The sequence below is a fragment of the Microplitis mediator genome, chromosome 5, assembly GCF_029852145.1.
Source record: "Microplitis mediator isolate UGA2020A chromosome 5, iyMicMedi2.1, whole genome shotgun sequence".
In the NCBI taxonomy this organism is placed as follows: domain Eukaryota; kingdom Metazoa; phylum Arthropoda; class Insecta; order Hymenoptera; family Braconidae; genus Microplitis; species Microplitis mediator.
This window is the reverse complement of record NC_079973.1, coordinates 18,987,788-19,012,822: the sequence shown is the minus strand read 5'-3', so window position 1 is coordinate 19,012,822 and position 25,035 is coordinate 18,987,788. Positions and strand designations below refer to the sequence as shown.

The window sequence follows — 25,035 nt, the reverse complement described above, 5'->3', positions numbered from 1 at the left end:
TCCGATGAATCTTTTATCTCGATACGTGACTATCATGCCAATGTAATATCAAACCCCATGCAATCTTAATATTTATCTTTAATAAAATAACATTGAAAAAAAAAAAAAAAATGAATTCCTGAAGGCAATTAAAGAGTATACGCAAGTATGTATCATAAAAAAATTGCGGTCAAAAATCCGGGTGCTGAATGAGGCCAATGTACAGCCACATCATTGGAATCTCCGTTTTGCCGGTCATCAGCAATCAGGTATCACCTGCGAGGCTGTGGCTAAGAAATTCTTGAAGGTGACTCAGTCTCTTTTAACTTCCTTTCATCTTCCATCTATCCATTTTTAAGTAACACATTCAAGTATAGGTTTATAATTCCAATATTTCCGATACCAATACAATACCAATACCAGTACAATCATAGCTATATTATTTTTTAAAAACAGTATTATTTAGTTTCGAGTTGCCGATTGCTTACAAGTTTATCTCAAACTCCAACGCTATCAGCCGTAACTAAATAATAAAATAAAATAACAGTCTCCATTTAAGTTTGAACAGTAAAAGCAGTAGCGCCTATCAACTTATTAATATTTAATAGATCATCAATCATCATATTTACTATTGAATGTTGACAGTGGGTTTATCTCGAGTGTTCAGTTATGTGTCGTAAGTGGTACAGAAAAGCAACAAGTTTAAAAATACGGCCCTGAAATATATGTGACCGAGCTAGACCGAATGCTCACGATCCAGCAACGAAGATTGTATCTGTATTTGCTGTTCTGCTCTGTTCTCTCAAGTATCAAACGTCTTTCCACTCCATTGAAGGGGCTCTTGTGATGACTTTAAAAGATTTCTGTCAGTTCCCAGTTCACTTATCCCAGTAACTTACAATTACTGAGCAATCGTGCTTGACTTGTCTGTAACTTAACTGTCACTACAAAGTTATTAAACAACATATATACTCTTGTACTTGGATTTAAATTTGAATTGTTCCAAGAATTAATTACAAGTGTGCATACTGGTTACTTATAACTACGTACTCTAATTAATTAATTAAATAGATATTTATCATGTCGTGCAAAAGTAAACAGTTAAATTTAAGTCCCAGTTGCGACTCAGTTCTCAGTTATAAATTCAACTTTATAGAAACGGCAATATATTTATATGTATGTATTTTACCATTGTTATATTATTCTGTTGGCGCGCATTCCTTGTAATGTTATTATTATTATGTAGTAAAATGGTCTTTCCACTCCAATACGACGTTCACACACGTGTCTGGTGTCAGTCGGTACCAAGAGACGATTCGTAACACCCGATTTATTTCTTCCCATTTATTATACTTTATTTAAATCTATATAAATCGTATAAATATATAGTAATAAATATAATTTATGTCTGCTCAGTAAACTCAGTTATTTGTAATTACTTTTAATTATTAAAATTAAAATTTTATTTTAAACGTCAGTTTATTATTTGTGCAAAAAAAAGTAAACCGGAATTTGTAATTGTGATGTGAGATTTAAAAGATTTAAATCTAGCGCGCGAATATTTTTTGAAATTTAAATGCCCATGCCGGTATATTTTTATCCCTGGTGTTTAATTGACAGATTTAATGGGTTCGATTAGTGGTACTTGTGTTTGTTATTAAAACGTTTTGTTTTTTTTTAAAGTTAATTAGTTTTTTGAATGAGTAATAAATGATAGTGCTGGTGATGTAAATATGAGTTTAAACAGGAAATGCTTTTTTATCGTTATCAACAAATGAATAATATGTGGTAAATTTATCAGAGTTTATTTTATTTACTGTTATTATTATTTATTATTTTTATAATTATTATGTATTTTTTCATGCCCCGTGGAATAATTTTATTTAAAAAGTAATAAGCAAGTGAGGTTATGCAGCTTAAACGGACAGCAGACGTTACTACGGGGAGTAATAATGATAAATTGTTATTAAATAATAATACTGCGTGCAAGACAATGGGAAGTAGGACAATTAATTCTACGGTATTACATAATCCGAGTTTTCTTCATGGTGACATTGTTGTCGTCGGTGATGATAAGCATGTTAGCAAAAATACTATTGACAGTTTGGCACTAAGAAGAGCCAGTTTACCACTACAGCTGGTTCCAAATGATATTGTTTGCATTGATAATAATACAGATCTAATAATTTGCGACAATGAATCTGCTATTTCGTTGTCACTTGATGACTCTTCTTCAATTGTTTCGGAAAAAAATTTAAAGGTTTGTATTTAATTTTTAAATTCGTTCTTTTTTTTGCTGGTAATTTTTTTATGCTGCGGTTACTTTTAATCTATTGATAAAGTTATTTTTTATGATAATTGATAAGGAAATTATTTAAAAAGTGATAAGGGATCAATATATTTTTTTTAATGTGTGAAACGTGTATTTTATTTATTTGAATGTTTAAAAATATTTTTTAAAGTTTTTTTAAAGTTTTCTGTTCTTGATTAAAAAATTTGATTTGAAGTCTAACAAATTATATAGGAAATTTATAATTTATTTTATTTCTGATATTTTACATGATCCTGAAGTTAACAGACAAGTTTCGGACTTTTTTTTTTTCAAAAATCAATTACCAAAAAATAAACAATAAAAATATGCACATGTAGATGATACTGAAATTATCCGACGTTTAATAATTTTTTTATTTTTTTAAAAACGATAAATAAAAAAAAATTGCACCTATAGTTTTTTCAATTTTCTACGTGTGTATATTTTTATTTTTTTTTTATTTTTAAATTAAATTTATGGGAAAAAAAAAAAAATCGAAGGTTTTCAGCTGTCTGCTAATTTCAGGATCATACATGTCGAAAATTTTAAAAGACTATAGGCGCAATTTTTTTTTTTTATAATTTATCGTTTTCAAAAAAATTCAAAAATTATTAGACGTCGGCTAACTTCAGTATCATTATTTTTCTATTTTATTTTATTGAAGTCTATATTCAAATTTTCAAGTGGAATAGAATTAAAAAATAACAATTCAATTTTTGGGCTTTTTTTTTTATTACTCCGATTAAAATCTCTTGAATTAATTCGGTTTTTTTTTTTACTAGACAACAGTATTTTTATTAAAAAATTTAACTTGTGTTAAATAAAGATAAAATTATGTATGGTAGTGAAAGCAGCAGGCAAATGACAATTTCTCTATTTCTAAATAAAAGATTAAATATTAATAGAAAAAAATTTTTTTAAATCCATACGAGGAATTTTTAAAATTCAGTCTATTTTAGAAACAATAAAAATTTAAATAAATAAAAAACATGTTTCAAAATAATAATTCACGATCAAAACAAAAAATAACATAAAAACTGTTAGAAATTTCTTAATAACAATGACAAAAGTAACAAAATATAAAATTCAATAAATTTTTCTTTACTCAATAAATTTATGGTCTGAGGATGCGAGTATGGACTCATAAATATTACCAAATAAATAAAAATTTTGAGTGATCGGAAATCTGCCAGCTAATTAAAAAACAACAATTATAACCGATCAAATATATATATTGGGGTGTTTCCAAAAAACTTGTTTTTTCTTATGGTCTCCAAAGTTGGTTTTAAGTAAAAAAAAAAAATCCTCCCAAAAGAGCAGCTGGGAATCTCAATCCCATTAAGATCTCTCCGAATATTCATTTTCCCATTTAAATTGCATGTAAAAAAATTTTTTTTTTGTTTTTTAAAATAAAAGTATTAACAAATTTTTTTTTTCAAAAATCGAAGGAGACATTTTTGTAGGGAATGAAATTCTCTATACAAAAAAGTATCCAAGTCTTTTTTTCGTAGTACTAACAGAAAAAAGTTATGAAGCTTTAAACTATATTAAATAGTATAACTTTATGTTTTTATTATATTAAGCAGTTTTTTGACCGAAATTTAGGTTTTTTGGTTTGAGCTAATGCCGTCTGTGAATTTTTTTGAACATGCGAAAAAATTTTCCTTACTTTTAGAACAGAACTTTTTTTTTTTAATTTAAAAACACAGAAAGAAGAAAAATGTTAATTCTTAAAAAAAAATCTTTTTCTAACGAAATTCATACGGAAAATAAGTTAGATCTCAGAAATCTTTTTAAAACAGGTGACTGATCATAAATAATATATGGATTCACCGTATAAACATTTACAAGCAATAAAATCCGGAAATCATCTTTAAAAGTGAATACGTTAAGTTTTTAAATTCACGATTGTTTCAAGCTCAATAACATTTTTTCTGTTAGTTGTACGAAGAAAACACTTAAAAACTATTTTGTAGAAAATTAAATTTTCTACAAGACAATGTGCTTTGATTTTCGAAAAAAAATTTTTTTAATACTTTTATTTTTAAAAAACAAAAATGAAATTTTTTCACAAGTAATTCAAACGAGAAAATGAATATTCGTTGAGCTCTTAGCAAAATTGAGATTTCGAGCTCTTCTTTTGAGAATATTTTTTTTTTTTTTACCTAAGACTAACTTTGAAGACATAAGACTTGAAAAGAAAAAAGAAAATGTTTTTATTGAAACACCCTAATATATATATTGAAATTTCCTTTAAAAATAAATAAAATTTATTAATAAGAATAAACAAAATTCTAATCTTGGCTATTTTCAGTATAATAAAAATGTTAGAATACCGTTAGAAAATATTTAACATAAAAATTAATAAACATTTGATGTATCGATGGTGAAAAATTATAATTGGAAATATAAAACTTTCACTATTTATTTTATTTAACTTGATACTTGACAATCATTCAAGGTTTCCATTCGACGTGATTAAATATTCCGAAGACTTGAGACCGGATCCAATGGTGTATGTTAAAATGTCAACAATTATTCATTGCATCCGATTGAGCATGCATTATTTTATTTATTTTATTTCATCATTGTTATTATTATTATTACTGTTTTTTCTTCTCAATGTCTTCATTTTATTTACATTTATGTTAATAAGTGTGCCAAAACAATTTTATAATTATACTCTTAATCATTAATAACATTATTTATTCAATGCTAATAATTAGTCATAATAATGAGTAATTAATTGTAATACTATTATATAATAAACATATTTTATTTGTTTACTTTAGGAACTGGCGAGTACCGAAGACAATGGAGTAAAAGAAAGAATCTCAACAGAGTTTGTTAAGCCTGTAGTTGATTATACTGCTACAAATAAAGCGGACATTGACTTAAAAGATGATGTACATCACAAAGATGTCGATGTTTCGTGGGAAAATAAGACTGAGACAAAGCTAGAGCATAAATTAACAATAACTCGTCCAAAAAGATATTGCCCGTCGTCAAAATTTGGATGCAATGGTAATAAAAAGTTTATTGTCAAACCAAAATGGATTTTCGCACGTAATGTTTTACATTATGTCCCTAAACATAAACGTACTAGGAAATTAATTAACAATATATTGCCCATAAATAAAAATAAAGATAAAGATAAAGATAAAAATATAAATAATATTAATGATGAAAACAATTGGCCAAGACGTAATGTATCATTACCATCAAATTTTGTTCATGTAGCAGGTGCTAGACGCTGGTCTTGGTTGCAAGATATCGACGATAATGATAATTCACGGATTATTATTAATCACAAAGAAAAATGTGCGACTCTAACGTTGATAGGCGACAGAAAAACAAGCATGCAAATTGATGATGATGATGAGGTCATCTACAAAAGAAGTTCATCAGCAGAAACTCTAGTTGAAGAAAATATAAAAGAACCTGTTGAAATTGTCAATAAAAGGCAACCAACGGTATCTATGACTTGGAGTTCAAGGAGACATTCTGACGAAGAACTTGCAAAGACAAACAACGGATCGCTGGTTTATTTATCTAAACCTAAAGCAAATGTTAGTTTTTTATGGAGCAGCATTGCTAAATGTTCTGGTAATGATGATAATAATAAGAAACTGGATAAACTTGATGGAGTTGAACCATGTGATCATGATGAGTATGATGACGTTGGATTACCTTCAATAGATTCTCTTGTAAGTTGCTTATAATTTATGACTTAATTAAATTTTTATTCATATATCGATATCTATAAACGAGAAGGTGGTGAACAAATATGACCTTTTTATATTTCTAATTAAGTTAAGGCCATTTATAGACAGTGTCCCCCACTTTTTAAAAATTTTCAATGACTCAACTGTCATAAGGGTATCAAATTTTTATCAATTAATTGAAAAAAATTAAAGCATCAATAGAAAAAAAGATAACGTAGTTGCAATTTTGCTGAGACATAGATTTAAAAAAAAATTACTTACAGTTGATATCAATTGGGAGTTAAACAAAATTTCAGTAAAATCTTCATGTCAATTTTTTTTTCGTCAATTGCAAGTAATTTTTTTAAAATTCTATATCTCAACGAAATTACGACTACGTTGTCCTTTTTTCAATTAATGCTTTAATTTTTTTTTAATTAATTAATAAAATCAGTAAATATAAATTAAAGTTATCAGTTAGATAAATTGTCTAACGGGTTCTTGTATGAATATATTTAATTAGAATGGAATGTTTGTGAAAAATAAAAAATAAAAACTGATGGTTAAATATTTTATTTAGCAGGATGACACGTACGACGATGTGGGCGTACCCGAGTTATGTGTAAATGGATCGGTGAATTATGAAGACGAACAAGTTTATGATGATGTTATGCTTGTACGTGCTTCTTTGCCAGCTAAAATATCCGCAATTGAGAAAGAAAATGATAATAATAATAGTAATTGTAGTGGAAGTGAACATGACAGGAATGCTGATAAATTTTTTACAAATAAAGAAATAAATGAAAAGAATGTTAATGAATTTGAAAAAAAATTTATATATATGAGAAATGATTATTCGACAGTGGATGAGGATGCTGATGATGAGGTTACTGTTTATGATGATGTAGGTGTTGTTTTATGTGAATCTCGTGTCAATAGTATTTATGCCGGTTCTCTCAATATCGGCCAACTAGATCCGTCAAAAGAATCAGAGTGGGAAGACTTGGATGAAAATTTGTCTGTAAATGGATTGTCGAAAAATTTACAAGCATTGTAAGCATATTTTGTTAGTTTTTTTCGATAAAATTGCCTTGTTAGCAAAACGTTAAATTGAAGTAAAAATAATTTCATTATTAAATTTCAATGATTTTTTTAATACACTGCAAAAAATTGTGAGTGATTACGGATTTTATTCAAATCCGAATTTACTCCGTCACTCGGAGTTCCGGAGTTTTAAAAAAAACACTTCGCATACGGAGTAAATAATGATCTAGATTTTATTTGAATCCGCATTCACTTCGAACCGGATTTTCAATATTAAATTAAACTCCCCTTGGGAGTGAATTTTACTCTGAGGGGATTAAATAAATAAACAATCATCCGCTCCGCATTCACTCTGCGAATACTCAGCTAATTTTTTACAGTGTATGGTTTAAAAATGAAATGAACATACTTAGCATTTTGTTGAGGAAATGATAACTGTAACTCGAGTAATGACGTTTTGCTACAATAAAGCGGAAAATGAAATTCTATAATAATTATTTATTTGAATATGCAGATTAAGAAATTCATCTGAAACACAGAGTGCATGGAGTAATAAAAAGAAATCGGGACAAAGACGAACGAGGAAAGTGCGTCGTCAAAGATCGAAAGCATCGCGAAAGAATTCAGCACGCTCGGCCAACCGAGTGTCTCGACAGTCCACTATTTCTGGTAAGTATGTATCGCGTAATATGTATTTTTTATTTAAATTCAACGTATGATGTATACATTCACTTGAAATATTCTCAAAGAAAATAATATTTTTTCCAATAATAAAATATTTATCGATTGAAGAAATTTATTACTTTATAATTATCACGGGTAGAGGTACTGTTTTTGGCCACTTTACGGCCAGTTTTTGACATCTGGAAATTTAAATAAAATAATTTGTAAAAGACGCAATTACATAATTAATTAAAATAGAAATTTTATTTTACACTTCTTCATTAATTAAAATAAAGTATTTAATGTCCAAAAATGGAGCAGTGGCTACAAATGGTACCTCTACTCTATATTTGTATTCTTGTCTCAAAAACTCACACATGATTGAGTTGATTTGAATTAAATAATTTCTATTTAAAAAACTTTATGTTCTGATTCATATTTATAAAATTTCCATAAAAAATTATAAGAGTCAATCAACTCGTCAGAATTTAAATCAAATGGAAAATATTATTTTCTAATACATTTGTATTGAAGCCTATAGATCTCTTTACATAAAAAATTATCAGAATTTTAAAAAATGATATTTTAAATTACATCTTTATAAAAAAAAATAATCAAATATTATTTTATTACTTATTCTTATAAATTACAATGAATGCACAACTTGTACAAGTGCCGAATTTCCGATTCAATTTTCTAGTTGATTTCAACACAATTTTTTAACTTCCCGCTATGAAAATTAAAATTTCTCAAGAAAAAGGAAGTTCTTGGTTGTGGTCCAATTTTCGAAAATCGACTTTTCATCAGATCTAGACGTTTTGAGATCTAGATGAACGCCCGACCATCTGCGCGCGCGCGTGTATGTGTGTGTGCATGTAAACTTTTTTTGTCCGACGATAATCTTTGGAACGAATCAACCGATTCGAACGTTTTGGCGGCAATCGAAAGGGCTCATCAAGACTTAGAACTGTTATGCGAAAAATAAAAATTAAAAAATTTTTTTCTTTTAAGGTTTTTTTCGTAAAACTCATAAACCACTTGCCGGATTCGTCTCAAAAAGTCTTAATGTGCCCTTTTGATTGCCGCCAAAACATTTAAATCATTTGATTCGTTCCAAAGATATCGCACGACAAAAATTATTTTTGTTCAATAAAATGTTTTTTCGATCCAACATTTTTTTGAGCTCGAAGAGTTTTTCGAGTTCTCTGAGCTCGAAAACAGCGGGAAGTTTTAGGGTTGGCCCCACAGGGTCAACCGTTTTTCAAATTTTTGAAATCAAAATCTATTAGATTATTCGAACAGAAAATCGTTGATTTATCTGAAGTTATTTAGTGTAAATTTTCTTGTGTTGAGAAATTTTTTCTTGTGCAAAATATATCAGTATAAATAATGAACTAAAAATAATTTTTGATACAAGAAATTCTATTCTGAGTAATTATATTTATTGTTAGAATGAAAAAGAAAGGATTTAAATTTGACATAACAACTTGAAATATGTGCTCGAGTGCATCACATTTAACTGTAAGTGAATAAGTATATATATATGAAAATATATCTAATTATTTATTATGAAAACTACAACTATTTTCTTGTTTCATATTACGGAAGCATATTTTTCTTTGAGAACAAGAACAGTTTTATGAGCATGTAATAATTGTTCTTAACGTGATCACACGGTAACTTAATAAAGTAAAAGTTTTCTCCGTAAATTATTGTTATTAATTCAACATATTTTTTTATTATAGTAATAATTATAATTACAATAATCATTGTTTGTAAATAAACAATATAATTTTTAATTATCTTAAATAAATGAGCAATAAATCTGATGGATTTATTTACAAAAATTAGCCATTAATTTTGTAATTGTAATCAATCGTTAAATTTAACCGACCGATTAATTTGTATAAAATGAAAATTATGTCCGATTGTTTTTTACGATTACGTAATAGCGATTTAATGTTGGGTAAAAAAATTTCAAATGTAAAAAGTGAATTCGCAGAAGATGATATCACGTTTTGGTGGTGCATTTATCGGTCATACTATTCGATTGGATTGTGAATGGAATACTAATAAAGTTGGGGAAGAGAAATTTTAATGAGAAATTAAAAAAGTAAGAGCAAGAAGGTTTCCAACAAGTCCTCAAGCAATCAACGAAAACCAAAGTTGGTAAATAAAATTTATTGGAGTAAATTTTAGTAAAATTTTTTTCAATAAATATATGGATGGTAAATAAGAAGATAATTAAAATAAATGAAGATGGAGGAAACTTGGAGCTGGATATGTGGTATTGAGTATGGAGAGTACAAGAGTGACTGGCTGGAAGTACTCGCAAGGTGAAAGCTTATATTGCGTGTTGGTATATCCAACGTTCTCACTCTCAGTCACGGGCGAGCCGGCAACGGCACCCGCACGTCTTTAATTCTTCTCTTTACATACAAATAACAACAATTAAGTTACACTAAAGTATTTATTACGCGTATTAATGATACAAATAATTTGAATAATTTAAACTTTGTTTGAATTCGTAAACAAGTGACAGCAAATTAACAAAATGAGATCAGGTTTAAAAACTCTGTCACGACGTCCCAATACCCAAGGTAACTATTGGTAACTACTACGTCATACATATTATTATTTTTTAATCCCGTGACTAATAAGAAGGTCATTACTAGATGAACAATCTGTTGTTTTTGTTAAAATTACAAAGCAAGTAATTTATTACGAGATAATTATTTATCTTTAGTGTAAAATGGATTTGGTAACATATTTAACTCAGGACATATTTAAAAGAGAGATTTTTATTGACCTTGAGAATGATTTTAAGTGGCTGTCAGCCTTGGGACGGGATCGGTTCTCATCGTTGGACCAGCAGCGAGTGGGGAAGACACAAATCCACAGCCGTGGAGGGATTGTGGACCAACGAACCTCAAGGATGTCAACCATCTAAAATCAACGGCTGCTAAAGATCAACTAAACTCAACAACTTGTACTTATGCTTCTACAACAACAACAACTACTACTACTACTTCTGCTAGTAAAAATGCTGCGGGGATGAATAATACACAAGGATTGGTACAGCTCAGAACTGTTGAAAGAGAAGATGGAGATGAAGTCCTCGTTGACATACAGGAGACATCGTGCTACGTTCTTGAAGGTTTCCTCGAAGGAGATTCTTCTGCGAGTAGAATAGAAAAAAATAATAATAATTAAATTCATTAACTTTTTTATTATTAATTAATTTTTATTAAACCTTTACTATATTTTTTATTATCCATAATATAACTTTTTACTCTATAATGTAAAGGTGCTTATTAAATAAAATATTATTATCATAATGTCTCTTTAATTAAAAAAAAAAGTCATAAATGCCTAACTTGTTTTTTAATTTATCGAATTGATTATTAATCTATTAATTTAATACTAATTTTTTTTTTTTAATTTAATTTAAAGATAAAAAATATTGATAAAATAAATTTATCAACAGATACGTGCTCAGATGATTCAAACTACGAGACTTTATATTCATTTGAACCGTACGAATCAAATCAAGTGGATTCAGTTGATCAGATTGAGAGTAAATTATTTAATACATCAGCGAGTAAAAGTATTACGAGTGATTTAATTGATGAGTCTACGAGAGAACGTAATTTGGGAGCTCCACTGAGACCAGTTCCACCCCCGCCAAGAGAATCCAGTCTCACTGGAACGTTTGGTAAACGTATGAAAATGCTGAAACGGACTTGGAGTATAACTAAAGGCAGCTTAGGACGCATGAGAAGAAGAACTTCCGGTTCTACGGAAACAGATTCAAATGCTGATGATTTAAATATTAAATCGGGTATTGATGATGGGAGAAAATCAAGTCAAGTCTTTAGTTTTAAAAAACATTTTCAACGTTCCAGTACAACGTCAACATTTTATCTTGACAATGATAATGATACAAGTGTGAAAAATAATAATAACATTAATAATAGTGCGAGTACTAGCACTAGTTGCGATGATATTTATGAAAATAGCAATTGGATTAACGCTAATTATTCAAAACGCGATACCAATACAGGTGAGAGTTTTAATTTAAAATTACAATTATTATTTTAATAATTTTTATTATTCCTTTCTAATTTTATCTGATGATAAATTTATATACGGGTAAATTTTTTAATATAGTTGTTAAACCGTATATGAATTTATGCGACAGAGAAAGTGATGAGTTCTTTTCACTTTTAAATCCTTAATTGTATTTATAGTTTTTAGTAATTATAATTACATTAGTTAATGATAATTTATTTCATTTTATTTAGTTGATGATTACAATATACTGGCGGAAGAACCCTTGTATCAATTTTATGCAGCGTCAACATTTCGTGGTGCTTTTCAATCTGACTCGGACAGTTATGGTGACACTGAAGATTCATTACCATCAGCTTCTGAGCTAGGTAGACCTGGTTATAGGACACTTTGGTGTCAGACACCACAGGTTATTAAAAGTGGCTTACTCGGTAAGTTTTATTATTTTAATTTATTATAATACATACACTGTAAAAAGAGCGGTGTTAAAAATGGACTCGATTTAACAGCGCGCAGTGTTGAATTGAAAGAACACTGGTATAGAAGGTGTTAAATCGGTGTAAAATACAAATTCCACGTATAGAAATTATAAAAAAAAATGTATTATATATAAAAAATTTCAATTTTATTATGTACTTACACTGTAAAAAATCGGGAATGAATTCGGAGTAATTATGGATTTTATGTAAATTTGAATTCACTCCGTCATTCGGAGTTCCGGAGTATCAGAAAAAATCGCTCCACATACGGAGTAAATAGGGAGTTTGTTTGTCCAGCGGAATGATTTCGGAGTGATCTGAATTTTATTTAAATCCACGTCCACTTCGATTCGGAGTTTTAATATTGAAATAAACTTAAATTCGGAGTGAATTTCACTCCAAGGGAATTAAATCAAATATACACACATCCGCTCCGCATTCACTCTGGATTTAATCCGCGTTTACACCGAAAAATATTTTAACATCGGGAAATTTTTTTAACACCGGTAAAGAATATTTACACCGGCGGAGGTGTTTTTTCAACACCGCTTTCGATGTTAAGATTTAACAACGAAAATTTTAACACCTACACCGCTTAGATTTACCTCGGCTTTTTTTTACAGTGTATAAATATCTAATATTTAATAAAATATAAAAATAACAACAATTAAATTATTTTCAGAACAATTAACAAGCGATGAAAAAAAATTACAAGAAGCTAAATTTGAAATAATAACATCTGAAGCGTCATATTTGAATTCCTTAAGAGTATTAGTTAATGAGTTTCTAATAAATCATGAGTTAGTTTACGAAGCACTGTCAGCAACAGACCGTGAAAAATTGTTTGGTAGTGTACCGAGTGTGTTGATTGCATCGGAAAGATTGTTAGCTGAATTAGAGAGTGTATGGCGTGGAGATCCGATGCTAAAAGGTCTTCCGGAAGTGTTGCTTAAGCACGCAGAACGATGTTCGAAAATATACATCGACTACTGCTCAAACCAAGTCAGCATTGATTTGACTCTGAAGGAACTGCGTTTGAAAAAATCATCAAAATTTATTGAAACTGTTACTCGTATCGAGTCACATCCAGCTTGTCAGAGTTTGTCGCTCCATTCGTTTTTAATGTTGCCAATGCAACGTGTTACGAGACTGCCATTACTCGCGGACGCGGTGCTGTCGAAACTATCAACGGAGCATGAAGAACGGCTTGATTGGGAAAAAGTATTGTCTGTACTTGGTAGAGTTGTTACTGAGTGTAATGAAGGTGCACGAGTTGCTGGAAGACAAATTGAAATGGCTTCTTTGGCGAAAAAAATTGAGTACACGACCAAAGTACCGCCTATCGATTTACGTGATAGGTATCTGGTACGAAGTGGTTCTGTTACACAGATACTCGCTAAACCTGGTGCTGAGTATGTACTGACATTTAGAAAAAAGTTTAACAAGACACCGCTTTATCTTTTGTTGTTAACGGATCATTTACTTATTGCTAAATTAAAGACCAAGTAAGTTTTATTATTTTATTTAATACTTAATAGAGATGTGCGAATAGTATTTTTAGTTTTAAATTTGAATCGAATAATTCAAATTTTTTTACCCAAGTAGCACAGAGACAACTCTAAGATGTTTTTTAAAAGGACAAGACAAATTTCATTTTGCCTTAAAGTCAAGTTTTTTTATATAAATAAGACGTACAGATGTTGGTTCTAGAGTCATAGAAAATTTGTGTTTTTTTTCCCGCCTTAAAAAAGTAATTTCCATTAAAAACTCGTTTAGATGATGACTTATTTGACAATTATTTGTAATTTACTTTTTGTTGTCACTTGTGTCAAGTCTTTTAAGCAGATATTTTTACGGTGACATAAATTTCTGATCGTTTTGGCAACATTTTGGTTCTGTGATAGGTCAAAAAACAGCCTCAAAACCTTTATCTTATAGACGTCATAAAGCCAAGTGTGCTACTTGAGTAATTATTCAAAAATTAAAATTTTGAATCGAATATTGATATTCAATTTGATACAAACCCAAGTAGCACAGAGTCAACTTTAAGATGTGTTTTAAAAGGATAAGACAAATTTTTTTTTGTCTCAGTCACCTTTTTTGGTATAAATACGACATGCAAATGTTGGTTCCGGAGATAGAGAAAATTTTTGTTGTTTTTCCTGTCTTAAAAAAGTAATTTCAATTAAAAAATCGTTTAGATGATGACTTATTTGACAATTATTTGTAATTTAATTTTTGCCGTTACTTGTATCAAATCTTTTAAGCAGATATTTTTCCCGTAACATAAATTTCTGATGGTTTTCTCAACATTTTGACGCCTTATCGATGGTCAAAAAACAGCCTAAAAACTGACATCTTATAGATGTTATAAGGCCAAGTGTGTTACTTGGGTTGATACAAATAATTTGCAAGTATGCATTATTAGCACATCCCTTATACTTAAATTCAAAAAAATATTTATTATTCTTTGAAAAAATATAAATTATATTAAATTGTTTAATTATAGTAACCAAGATGAAATATATTCAGTTATTGATTCATGTAAGAGAAGTCTTATTGCGTTAGAAAAAGTGCCTGATGATTCGCCTTTTGCTGGACGGTATGCTATGATTTTAACACTACTCGATAATTATTGTAGTCGACATGTTGAATATATTTTATCATGTCAAAATGCAACCGAGAGAGAAAGATGGCTTGACGCAGTTTCACCACCAAAACCAAATTTAGTTGGTGAAACTTTGTATGAAACATGGGATTGTCCGCAAGTTATGGCTTTGTATTCTTATACTCCAGTACAACCGGATGAATTATCACTTCAACCAGGTAATTAACTTCATTAACTTTATAAAAATAATTAATCTATTATATTAAAGTATATTCAGATAAAGATCATTGACGATTATGAATTTATAATCAATAAATTATTGATAAAAATGTTAATGTAGATTATGATTTTGTTGATAATTAAATAGGTGATGTAATAAACGTTCTCAGAAAAATGGCTGATGGATGGAACCTCGGTGAAAAACTTGTAGGTGGTGAGCAAGGCTGGTTTCCTGGTAATTATACTAAAGAAGTTGCTTCTGAGCATGTACGTGCTAAAAATTTGAGACAGAGACATCGATTGCTTGCACTGAGTGAGAGCCTTTTGCAGCAATACGCTAAACAATCTGTTTGTATTAATCGATAATGTGATATATTGTTCGTTGTCTAATTTATATAATTGTATAAAGTATATAAGTAATCACCTTGAAATTTTTTTCAAGTATAAATTTTGTTACTCTATTGAAATTGTGAAAAATATTTTTTTAAAATTCGTTTTGTAGATAAAAAATATAAATTTATATGATATATATGTTTGGAAATATATAAATGTTACTTTTTGAGATGTTAAATTACTTTTTTTTTTATTTATATTTTTAATACAATTATTGTGTAGAGAAAATTACATTGTATATAAAAATAGTTTAATGTACAGCGAAAAAATTTAAATAGATGAAATTGTGATGATTTGCAACAAAAAATATATATTTATGTATATGTTTATATTTATAAAATTCACATTTGAATTATTTGGAAAATATATTATAGTAAGTAATCAAGTAAAGATATAATTATTTAAAATGTAAAAATATGTTATAAACATTCAGTCATTTTGTATATATATAAATCAATATCAATAGTCAAATGAGTATATTATATAATTTCTTTCATTTTGTTTTGATAAAAATAAGTGATTGAAATAAGATAACTGTCAATAAAATAATAAAAAGATTTTAATAATCTAGTGATAAAAAAAATCAGATGCGAATTTTTGACGAACCGGTCGGCCGTTCTTGGAATAACTTTTTAACAAAATATACTTGTAATACCGTTGTTGCAATAATAACAATAATTTGTACAATAGACCAGTTTTGCACATAAGAATTATTATCAGTTATTAAATTTAAATCACGTGCTTCACGACTTCTACTTATAGCTTGTGTGTTTAACATATTGTTTATGTTTTTTTCAACATTAACAATCGTACTCTGTAAATAAAAAAAATATTTTTTTATATTAACTTCTAAAGTTTTTTAAATGTTTTATTGACTTTATTTTTTTGTTTAACCAGTAATCTGTTATTACATTTAATTAAAATTACTAATGCGCAAAGTTGTTTTGAATTTTTATACTTTGTTTTGCTGAATTTATAAGTTATTAAAAAAATGTCAGAAAATTATTATGAATAATTAAACAATAGTACGCCGAGTAAAATTGAATTACCAAACCCATGTTTTATATATATAATTGATTGATAATTTATCAAAATAAAATACAATATAATCAAAGTAAAAGCCTCACTTATTGGCACTATCAGAAGTATGTTAGAAATTTTAATTTATTTGTTTTTATATCGCGTCACTAATTTCAAAAGGACATATGTTTCTATACACCCTTTTTATAATTACAAATAATAATTAAACGGCACCGAATTAAACAGCCGTTTTAAGGGAATACGTTACCGGACCTCTTTCTCACACTCAGAAAAATAAACGGGACCATCTTTGTTGCACTCATAGAGTAAATGAGAATTTTAAAAGAATTTTTCTCGGAGACGAATTAGAATTTTTAAAAATACGAAATTTCTAGCCCTATGTTAAGGTTTTAAAAACGCTAAAGACTCTCTGTTTCAGGTTTCTAGTGTTTGTCCGTGAATTAAATTGAATCGAAAATCGGTTACCGTTATTCCTTAAATAGCAAATAATCCGGTAATGTTCTGAAGCTAATACAAAAAGAATGGTCCTGATACGTGAAGTTTTTCGGTCGTAATCGTGGTACATCCACACATACAGACATCCGGACGTCTACCACAAATATTTTTTAATCATGTTTTTTTTAATCTTAAACAAAATATGTGTATTTTAAACACATCGAGTGTGATAATAGGAGCATTTATTTTGATGATGGTGTACTTGTTATTACCTTACAAGTATAAAATAAACGAAACAGAAGCAATTTAAGTCCTGAAAACTGCTTGACTGACATGTTGAGAGTAATGGACTACCTCAAACGCTTCGCGTTATGAGGCATGCAATTATACGCCCTTTTAAAGAGTTTGCTAAAGCTAAAAAAACGTATAAAAATATGTCCTTCTGAAATTCGTAACGCGATGTAATATTGATAATAGATCATTTTTTTATGCTTCTACTTTCCATTATTAATTAGAAGTATATCTTCTAGAGTTAAACATATATCAAAAATTATTGATCTCTTAAAGATAGCGAAGGATATTAAGGAGATAACAAAATAAAATAACATTTTAATTACCGGTACCCTGTCAATAACTGAGCCTTTTACCTCAATTATAATTTAAAGTCACGTACAGTAAATTTTTTATAAAACCATTGTAATGAACTAATAAATTAATTTCAAATTACTATATATTTGATTACAGCTATTATGACAAAACGATTGATGTAATTTTTCCATATAAAGAAACAATAGATCATAGATAATATATCAAAAAATATGTAACGAATATATAATATTAGCTATAAGCGAGAATATTTATAAGATAAAAGACCTAATATTCGATCAGGGACTAGTACCCGATCGGGTATTAGGTCTTTCACCTTATAGCTTTATATAAATTCATATTTTCAAATATATATGTCATAGTAAAAGCTGAATTATTATTAGAGTTTGACTGAGTAAAAGATTTGAATTAATTTTACTAAAACAATAAATTAAAAAATGATTATTAATTAAATTGTTCTAGTTACTGATTACGAGTTATTGTTTTGTCAAAATATCTATAATTCATTATGAGATAATTTAAAATTGTACTGTATATATATAACTATGAACCTAATTTCGTATAATAGGATTGTAATACATTAAACAAGATTATAAAGTCAATATGATACTACTTCCGGTGAGTTACTTAATATAAATAAGAATAATGAATAAAAATTTTACCGTAAAGTTTTCAACTGAGAGATTTAAATCTTCTAATTCTTTAGTAAATTTGTCCCACTGGTCATACCTAAATATTAAATAAATAAAAAATTATTAGATAAGATAAGCTCTGATATTAAACAAAATAGAATTGATTAAAAACATATTTACCTGATAACAGTTATATATAGATTAACTAGTTTACCAGCAAAACGTGAAAATTGATTATCAACACATACGCTGTAGTAACCACCGGAACCTGACTGGTCTTGATAATCAGCATTAGCACGCCATTGATAAGGAAGTACGATTTCACCCGTAGGATTTCTTACAGCGAATCCAGCTTTTCCATCACCTCCTCTCAGTACCTAAAAAATTTTATTTAATTACTTTAATAGTTACAGTTAAGTCATCAATCATTTTTCTTATCACCCATGTCATTAAAAAAATTTAATTACTTACAAATAATTAATAATTATAAATCATAACAATCATAAAATTAAATTATATAGAAGTATTCTATAGTTATTTTATGTTTAAAAAAAAACATATGGTGGAATATTTAAACTCATGACGTGGCAATTGACATAATAAATAATTTAGAGGATTGCAATTAATAAAATATTCTATTTTAATGATAAGATAATGAATAACAATATGCTGAGATTAACATGATAATGAAAATATAAATTACCTGAAAACTAACGAAGAAAGTTGCACCGGGATTAACGTACTGGAAGTAACAGTCCTCCTTGCCGGCATCGATGTGGACTTTGTAGTCCATCGCAACAGCAGGAAGAGTTTCATACCAAGGTCTCGAATCATCGCAGTTTGCAAGGACAATAAACGTCCCGGCGATAAATAAATAACTCACTAAATTCATCGAAATTGTTTTTTTTTTATTATTTCATTGGTGATATGGTAACAGTTTATACCTGAGTTAATAATTAATCAACACATACACTGACATGTGAGCACACACACAAAAGAATGTGCTGTTAGACTGGTGTGCTGTAACTTGGGTATCAACCAGCACAGCCGTTATTTGGATCTGGAGGTCCAGCCAGAGAAAGTATTAAAGTATTATTTCCTCCCTCCTTACCTTTCATTCCCTCCTCGTAGTGAAGACGGTAAACAGTATACTCTGATAATCTTTATGCTGAATTATTAATTCATTTAATTTTAGCAATTTTGATACATAAATCTTCATTTTTTATTTGTTGTTTTTATACTCATAACCTACTCTGTTTTGTAATGTTGTTTACAAAATTGTGTTTATCAATTATTGTTTTGTTTATTATTCAAATAAAAAAAAATGTATAGTCGGTTTTCATTGGAGAATTACATATGACAATCAAAACAAAATATACTACTGATGAAATATTTTATTTTATTTTAACTGACATGGAACTTATAGAGATTTATTTTATCAGCAATTGGTCGCAATTACACATGATCCTGAAGTTAACAGACAAATTTTCGGATTTTTTTTTCAACAAATCGATTACAAAAAAATGAAAACTAAAAATATGCACATGTAGAAAATTAAAAAAAGTATGAATGCAATTTTTTAAAATATTTTTTTTTTTTTTAAATTTATTGTTTTAAAAAAATCCAAAAATTATTACGAGTGTGAATATAGCAGACATCAGACAAATTAAAAATTATAAATAAACAGAGTAAATAATTTAAAAAATAATATTTATAAAAAATCCACTTATTAATTTTAAAATTTTTCAAATCCGCATTTTTTGAAAATTCTATTTTACTAATTATTTACTCTATTTATTAATAATTTTAAATTTGTTTGATGTCTGTTACATTTCACACTCATAAAATTATTAGACGTCGCCTAACTTCGGTATCATAATTGTATTCACAATTATATGAGTGTAAATGTAACAAATTTCAATTTTTAAAATTTTTGAATAAATAAATAAAATGTAAGTAGAATTAAAATTGAACAATGTGTAATCAGATCAATGAAAAGTCTGTACGCGCATTTTTTTAAATTGCAGTATTTTAATTTATTTATTTAAATTTATAAGTCGCCTCATGTCTGCTACATTCACATTCATCACAATTATAATTTAATATTTATATTCATTAATTTTATAATAATATAAACTTAATAAATTAATTTGCGATTGTTTGTAGAATACAAAATTAAAAATTTGCAAATTTAAATTTAAGCGGGAAAAATTAGAGTGGTGGGGATAACAAAAAGGAGAGATGGTGGCGCGTCAGTTGGAGTCAATTGTTGCTAAAGTATTGAGACCTGAGACGCGATAGTGTTTTATTTCTGTTTCGTAGATTTAGTGAATAAAAAAAATTAATAATTAGTAAAAAGTATATGAGTTAATAGTGAAAAATATTTGAGTTAATAGTGAGCGATAAATATTGATAATAAAAGCTGGTTATTGATGTGAGGTAAATAGTAAATTTATGTAGACATGAAAATAGCAGGTCCGATAATTTTTGTTGTTGCTGTAAGTGAATTATATATGATTAGAATAGAATAAAATTAATTAAAAATTTTCGAAAATATCTATTCGAATGTTGCTTTAATATTTAATGTGTTGAAGTAAAAATAAAAATTTTTGATCGTCTGCTGTTTTCATTGTCATAAAAATGGCGGCTAGTTCAATTTAAATATAATGTTAACTTTTTTTTCGAGAATTTATTTGATGGATTTAAATATAATAATTTAGTGAGACAGTTCATAAATTCGCAGTTTATTAATCAATCATATTTATATCAGTTCTATATTTTTATAAATTGTGAATTTGTTTTAATGAGTTGGTGATATTTTAACTGTTATTTTACATCGGTGTTGATTAATACGAATATATCATACATTTTAAATAATTGTGATAAATGAACAAGTGAAGTGAGTTTTATAGTGCATTGTGATGTTGAAAAAAAAAAAAAAAACGAAGCTATTATTTCCAGCCATCTTGAAAATTTTGAATTTATTTCGAATCAAGAATCCAACAAATTTTCATGGGGCGCTGCGATCGGTAAGTCAAATTGCAATATTATCAAAAGATTGTATTTACCGACTGGTATTTTTTTAAAGATGATCGTCGATAAGTTGATATTCTTTAGATAAAAATTTTAAAAAATGTGATGTGGATGACTGTCATTTTGAGTTTCGGTTCCGCTAATAGTCCCAAAAGACCACTCAGTCACAAAATTTCCGGTCAGAGTCCGTCATTTCGGACCGTGAAAAATTTTTTGTTACAAATTTGGTCAGTCACAATATTAGCTCGATGATTTGTGATCGTCATTCAATTTTCGGTCACGAACTAACGCTCAATTATGAATATTGTCAGTCACAACTAGCTAGATGAGATTATAAATATGTGTATCAGATTTACAATAGTAATAACCCTGATAGCCTCACTTTAAAGATAATTGCTCAGCAAGTTCTGCAGTGAAACATTTACGATCCTGAAGTTAGCAGACAATTAAAAATTTTTAGATTTTTTTTTGAACAATTAAATTCGAAGAAAAAAAAAACTAAAAATATGCACATGTAGAAAATTTTAAAAACTACAAGTGCAATTTTTTTAAATATTTTTTTTTTTCATAATTTATCGTTTTTAAAAAATCCAAAAATTATTAGACGTCGGCTAATTTCAATATCATAAACGTTTTCGGCTAACTTAACGACAAGCTTCTGGTAAGCCTCGGCTGGATAATACTTGCGTGCAATTTGATGCAAATCTACTGCCGCCATCTGAATGTAATTTGACAGAAAAACTTGCCGTCAATTTGAAGTGAAACTTTCAATCAACTCAACGTCATTGTCTGACAGTAACACTTGTAGTCAAATTGAATTCAAGTTACAGACAATTTATTGTCAACTTGAAGGTAACTGCTTGCTCTCCAACACTTTCCTTTTAATTGGCTTCAGAATCGGCAGTAGCTTGAAGTTAACTTACGGTTAAAGTGGCTATCAGGGAATAAGTGAGGTTAAAATTTTTAATTAATTAATTAAACGCGTTTCTGTGTACAATTTATAAAATATAATATATAATGATATATTAATCCATAGGATTTTAGATAATAAGTACATATCAATTTATTTGATTGGTACTTAAATTTGAAATCTTTAATTAAATTTCCATGCTAACCTCTTGATATGTTGACTGTTGGCGGTTACGGTTGTTATAATTTTTCGTTGCCGTTTCAACAATGGCAAAAATTGCATTTTAAAAATTTTGGTGTACAACAGTTATAAACGCGTCTGTAAGATGTCACTACAATAATGGCGGTTCGTTATTTTATAAATGGTCCGCTGACGGTTGTAACCAAGACTTGACGTTTAAAACTGCCCTGACCGGTTACATTTGCATCACTAAATTTGATAGATTAAACAAAAAATGATTTAGCCGGTTATTATTCAGATATGATTTGTAATATTAAAATTTATTTTTCATTAAAAATTCAGTGATAAATAAATTTATTAAAATATCGTCGATACAGCTCTAGTATAACTCATGATTTAAAATTTTCATTCCGAATCAGATATATTTTAAAAAATTTAAACTCAACGGTTAGAATACATGAAAAAACACATTTTTTATTCTCAACTCAGAGTATTCATGTAAAGTGGTTGAGTATATGGACAAATCATATATTTAATGAAAGTTTCAATCGAGTTGTATATTCCTTATTAAAAGAAACGATTAGAAAAAAAATTTTAAATACTTTTTTATGCTTTTGAATACTTTTGAATCGCCCTTCTTATGGGCATTTATCATTGTAAATCTTTTCGAATTGTTTCTTTTAATCAGGGATGCTAACAATAGTTATTGCAAGTTAAATAATACTTCGGAAGTTGCGCTTACAAGTAAAAAATTTTACTCAAGACTAGAAAAATTCATTACGATAAAAAGTTAATTAATTTAATTATGATAGTTAATTTTTTTATAAGATTACTGATGTTGATCAATAGTACACTGAAAAAAACAATCGCTAGCTGCTAACGATTTTTTCGCTAGTAGCTAGCACGGTGTACTTTTAACTTAGTGTACAGTATACTACCTTAGTAAGTTACGACGATCTGGGACCGTCGCAATAGTTTGAGGGGCAATAAAAGTATTAGTCTCGATAGACCTGGAGCTAGGAAGGGTATATCGGTGTGAGGGATCGTTAGTGTCTGTAAACGCAGCCAAAAAAATTATTAGTAACATTTAATTTTTCACTTCTCGAAATCCAAATAAATAATTATTATTCAATTTTACAACTTGCAATAATGAGTCAAATAAATATTTTCTAGAATAAATAAATTTCTAACAATCGTTTTGTTATTAGCAAAAAATTATGATTTCATGTATTAAATAACATTAAAATTTTAAATATTTATTTGTTTTATGAATAATATTAATTCTGCTATTGATTTAAAACTTAAGTAACGGCAGGATGGGTTATGCTAAGGTCTAATAAAAAAAATGAACTTAAAATTGATTGTATATAAAGACATTATAACATTTAGAGCTAGGCAAAAATATTTTTCAGTCAAAATTCTAAAAATGCATAAGGTAAAGTACCCAGTAGTTGAACAGGTTTCAAAGTAAAACGTATTAGACACTACTTTTAATATATAAAGTTGTAATGATTAGTTTAAATTAATGATTTTCATGAAAATATAAACAATTTTGAATTGATTGAAGCGCAAAATAACGCAGATAATTGAATGTTTATATTTTGACCACGTTTTTATCATAGACCATGAAAGGAGTAGTAGTTGAACAATCAACTCTGACAAGCCGCAGTAGTTGAACACTCCGGGAGCAGTAGTTGAATTAATAAAATATATGGCAATAGACACACCAAAATTTTTCAACGTTTTATTGAAATATCAAAAGAATTATAACATATTATTGAATAATATTAAAAATAATGCTGTGAATACTTAATATGATCATTTAAAAATGAGAAACATTTGTATTTAATTTTTTAATTACATTTTTTATTACTAGTGAATTGATTATTATAAACTAAAAACAACACAAAAAATTAACTGTTACCTGACTTGAAAATCATAAATAATTTTATTTATTTATCATAAAAATAATTTTTTTATTACAAGGACAGAACAATAATTTAATCATTTAGATGTAATTAGTTTCTTGTTTAATTTTTAAAGTTTTTAAATATTTAACAAACTTTATTGTAAATTTTCCTAATTGTAACGGATTATATTTTCTTAACAAATAAATGTTATTCACAATTTTCATCTTACCTATATGTTATGAACTTTTTTTGGTTAGAAAATAATAAAAATTTATTTTGATGAAATAGATACGTTTTCACACGAAATCACTTAAAATTATTACATTGATTGTTGATGAATCACTCATACTATATTTTCGTATATCTTTTTTAAAAGATAAATAATTAAATTAAATTATTTGTTATTGCACTAGAATAAATTTCACGCTGTTCACCTACTGCTGCCATGAAAATAACATGGACCCAATACTTGAACATGCAACGCCATCTTGTTCAAGTTTTGGGTACCGCTTTGAACATTGGGAGGTATAGTTAGACGCTAAAATTTAATATAAAAATTTTAGTTTATGTCTTTGCAAAAAATACATAGTATTTAAAAAAGACTATTTCATTGGGTGGTACAAGTTTTTTTTACTTAAAATGATGATATACCGTTTTTTTCAACTGATTGTACGGTTTACGGTATAGTATCTTTTTCATGAAAAAAATAGCATCTATCGGCTATTCTCGACATGTCAACTTTAAAGTTAAAAAATATATAATTTTTTTGAATTATAATTGGAAAAACTTACAGTAATCAATTACTGTATCATTGAAT

At 27.9% G+C, this 25,035-nt stretch overlaps 3 protein-coding genes across 9 annotated transcripts; 2 read left to right on the top strand and 1 right to left on the bottom strand.

Moving 5' to 3' along the window:
* The first annotated feature begins 96 nt into the window (after window positions 1-96).
* LOC130668493 (uncharacterized) lies at window positions 97-15,649 on the top strand. Of its 5 annotated transcripts, none has more exons than XM_057470817.1 (11): window positions 97-1,767; window positions 1,871-2,239; window positions 5,083-5,314; window positions 5,531-5,997; window positions 6,575-7,047; window positions 7,553-7,707; window positions 11,189-11,764; window positions 12,006-12,203; window positions 12,934-13,756; window positions 14,761-15,077; window positions 15,227-15,649. In XM_057470817.1, exons 2-11 carry the CDS (start codon window positions 1,889-1,891, stop codon window positions 15,442-15,444), a joined length of 3,810 nt encoding a protein of 1,269 aa, XP_057326800.1. In that variant the 5' UTR covers window positions 97-1,767; window positions 1,871-1,888; the 3' UTR covers window positions 15,445-15,649. The 5 variants fall into 5 exon arrangements, with proteins under 5 accessions (XP_057326800.1, XP_057326799.1, XP_057326797.1 ...); XM_057470818.1 differs by lacking the exon at window positions 97-1,767 and adding an exon at window positions 4,752-4,805 and having other exon boundaries at window positions 2,103-2,239; XM_057470816.1 differs by having other exon boundaries at window positions 5,083-5,997; window positions 6,578-7,047.
* LOC130668497 (uncharacterized) lies at window positions 10,048-11,039 on the top strand. The gene is made up of 2 exons (XM_057470825.1): window positions 10,048-10,301; window positions 10,529-11,039. Exons 1-2 carry the CDS (start codon window positions 10,256-10,258, stop codon window positions 10,912-10,914), a joined length of 432 nt encoding a protein of 143 aa, XP_057326808.1. The 5' UTR covers window positions 10,048-10,255; the 3' UTR covers window positions 10,915-11,039.
* A 64-nt stretch (window positions 15,650-15,713) lies between the features above and the next one.
* LOC130668496 (transmembrane emp24 domain-containing protein 5-like) lies at window positions 15,714-19,535 on the bottom strand. 3 transcript variants are annotated; one of them, XM_057470823.1, is made up of 5 exons: window positions 19,297-19,535; window positions 18,889-19,067; window positions 18,366-18,562; window positions 18,216-18,282; window positions 15,714-16,285 (listed from the first exon to the last, which is right to left on the bottom strand). In XM_057470823.1, the coding sequence occupies exons 1-5, from the start codon at window positions 19,301-19,303 to the stop codon at window positions 16,055-16,057; spliced, it is 681 nt and encodes a 226-aa protein (XP_057326806.1). In that variant the 5' UTR covers window positions 19,304-19,535; the 3' UTR covers window positions 15,714-16,054. The 3 variants fall into 3 exon arrangements, with proteins under 3 accessions (XP_057326806.1, XP_057326807.1, XP_057326805.1); XM_057470824.1 differs by lacking the exon at window positions 19,297-19,535 and adding an exon at window positions 19,157-19,290; XM_057470822.1 differs by lacking the exon at window positions 19,297-19,535 and having other exon boundaries at window positions 15,715-16,285; window positions 18,889-19,290.
* Between the last annotated feature and the right edge of the window lie 5,500 nt (window positions 19,536-25,035).

What these genes read in the sequence shown, in the direction of transcription:
- LOC130668497 (XM_057470825.1), top strand. Translation starts at nt 10,256, where the DNA reads ATGAGATCAGGTTTAAAAACTCTGTCACGACGTCCCAATACCCAAG. An exon ending in ACGACGTCCCAATACCCAAG is followed by an intron (nt 10,302 to 10,528) that starts GTAACTATTGGT and finishes AATGATTTTAAG; the next exon opens with TGGCTGTCAGCCTTGGGACG.
- LOC130668493 (XM_057470814.1), top strand. Translation starts at nt 1,889, where the DNA reads ATGCAGCTTAAACGGACAGCAGACGTTACTACGGGGAGTAATAATGAT. An exon ending in TACCTTCAATAGATTCTCTT is followed by an intron (nt 5,998 to 6,574) that starts GTAAGTTGCTTA and finishes TATTTTATTTAG; the next exon opens with CAGGATGACACGTACGACGA. An exon ending in TGAATTATCACTTCAACCAG is followed by an intron (nt 15,078 to 15,226) that starts GTAATTAACTTC and finishes ATAATTAAATAG; the next exon opens with GTGATGTAATAAACGTTCTC.
- LOC130668496 (XM_057470822.1), bottom strand. Translation starts at nt 19,077, where the DNA reads ATGAATTTAGTGAGTTATTTATTTATCGCCGGGACGTTTATTGTCCTT. An exon ending in CTTTCTTCGTTAGTTTTCAG is followed by an intron (nt 18,563 to 18,888) that starts GTAATTTATATT and finishes AAAATTTTTTAG; the next exon opens with GTACTGAGAGGAGGTGATGG. An exon ending in CTATATATAACTGTTATCAG is followed by an intron (nt 18,283 to 18,365) that starts GTAAATATGTTT and finishes TTTAATATTTAG; the next exon opens with GTATGACCAGTGGGACAAAT.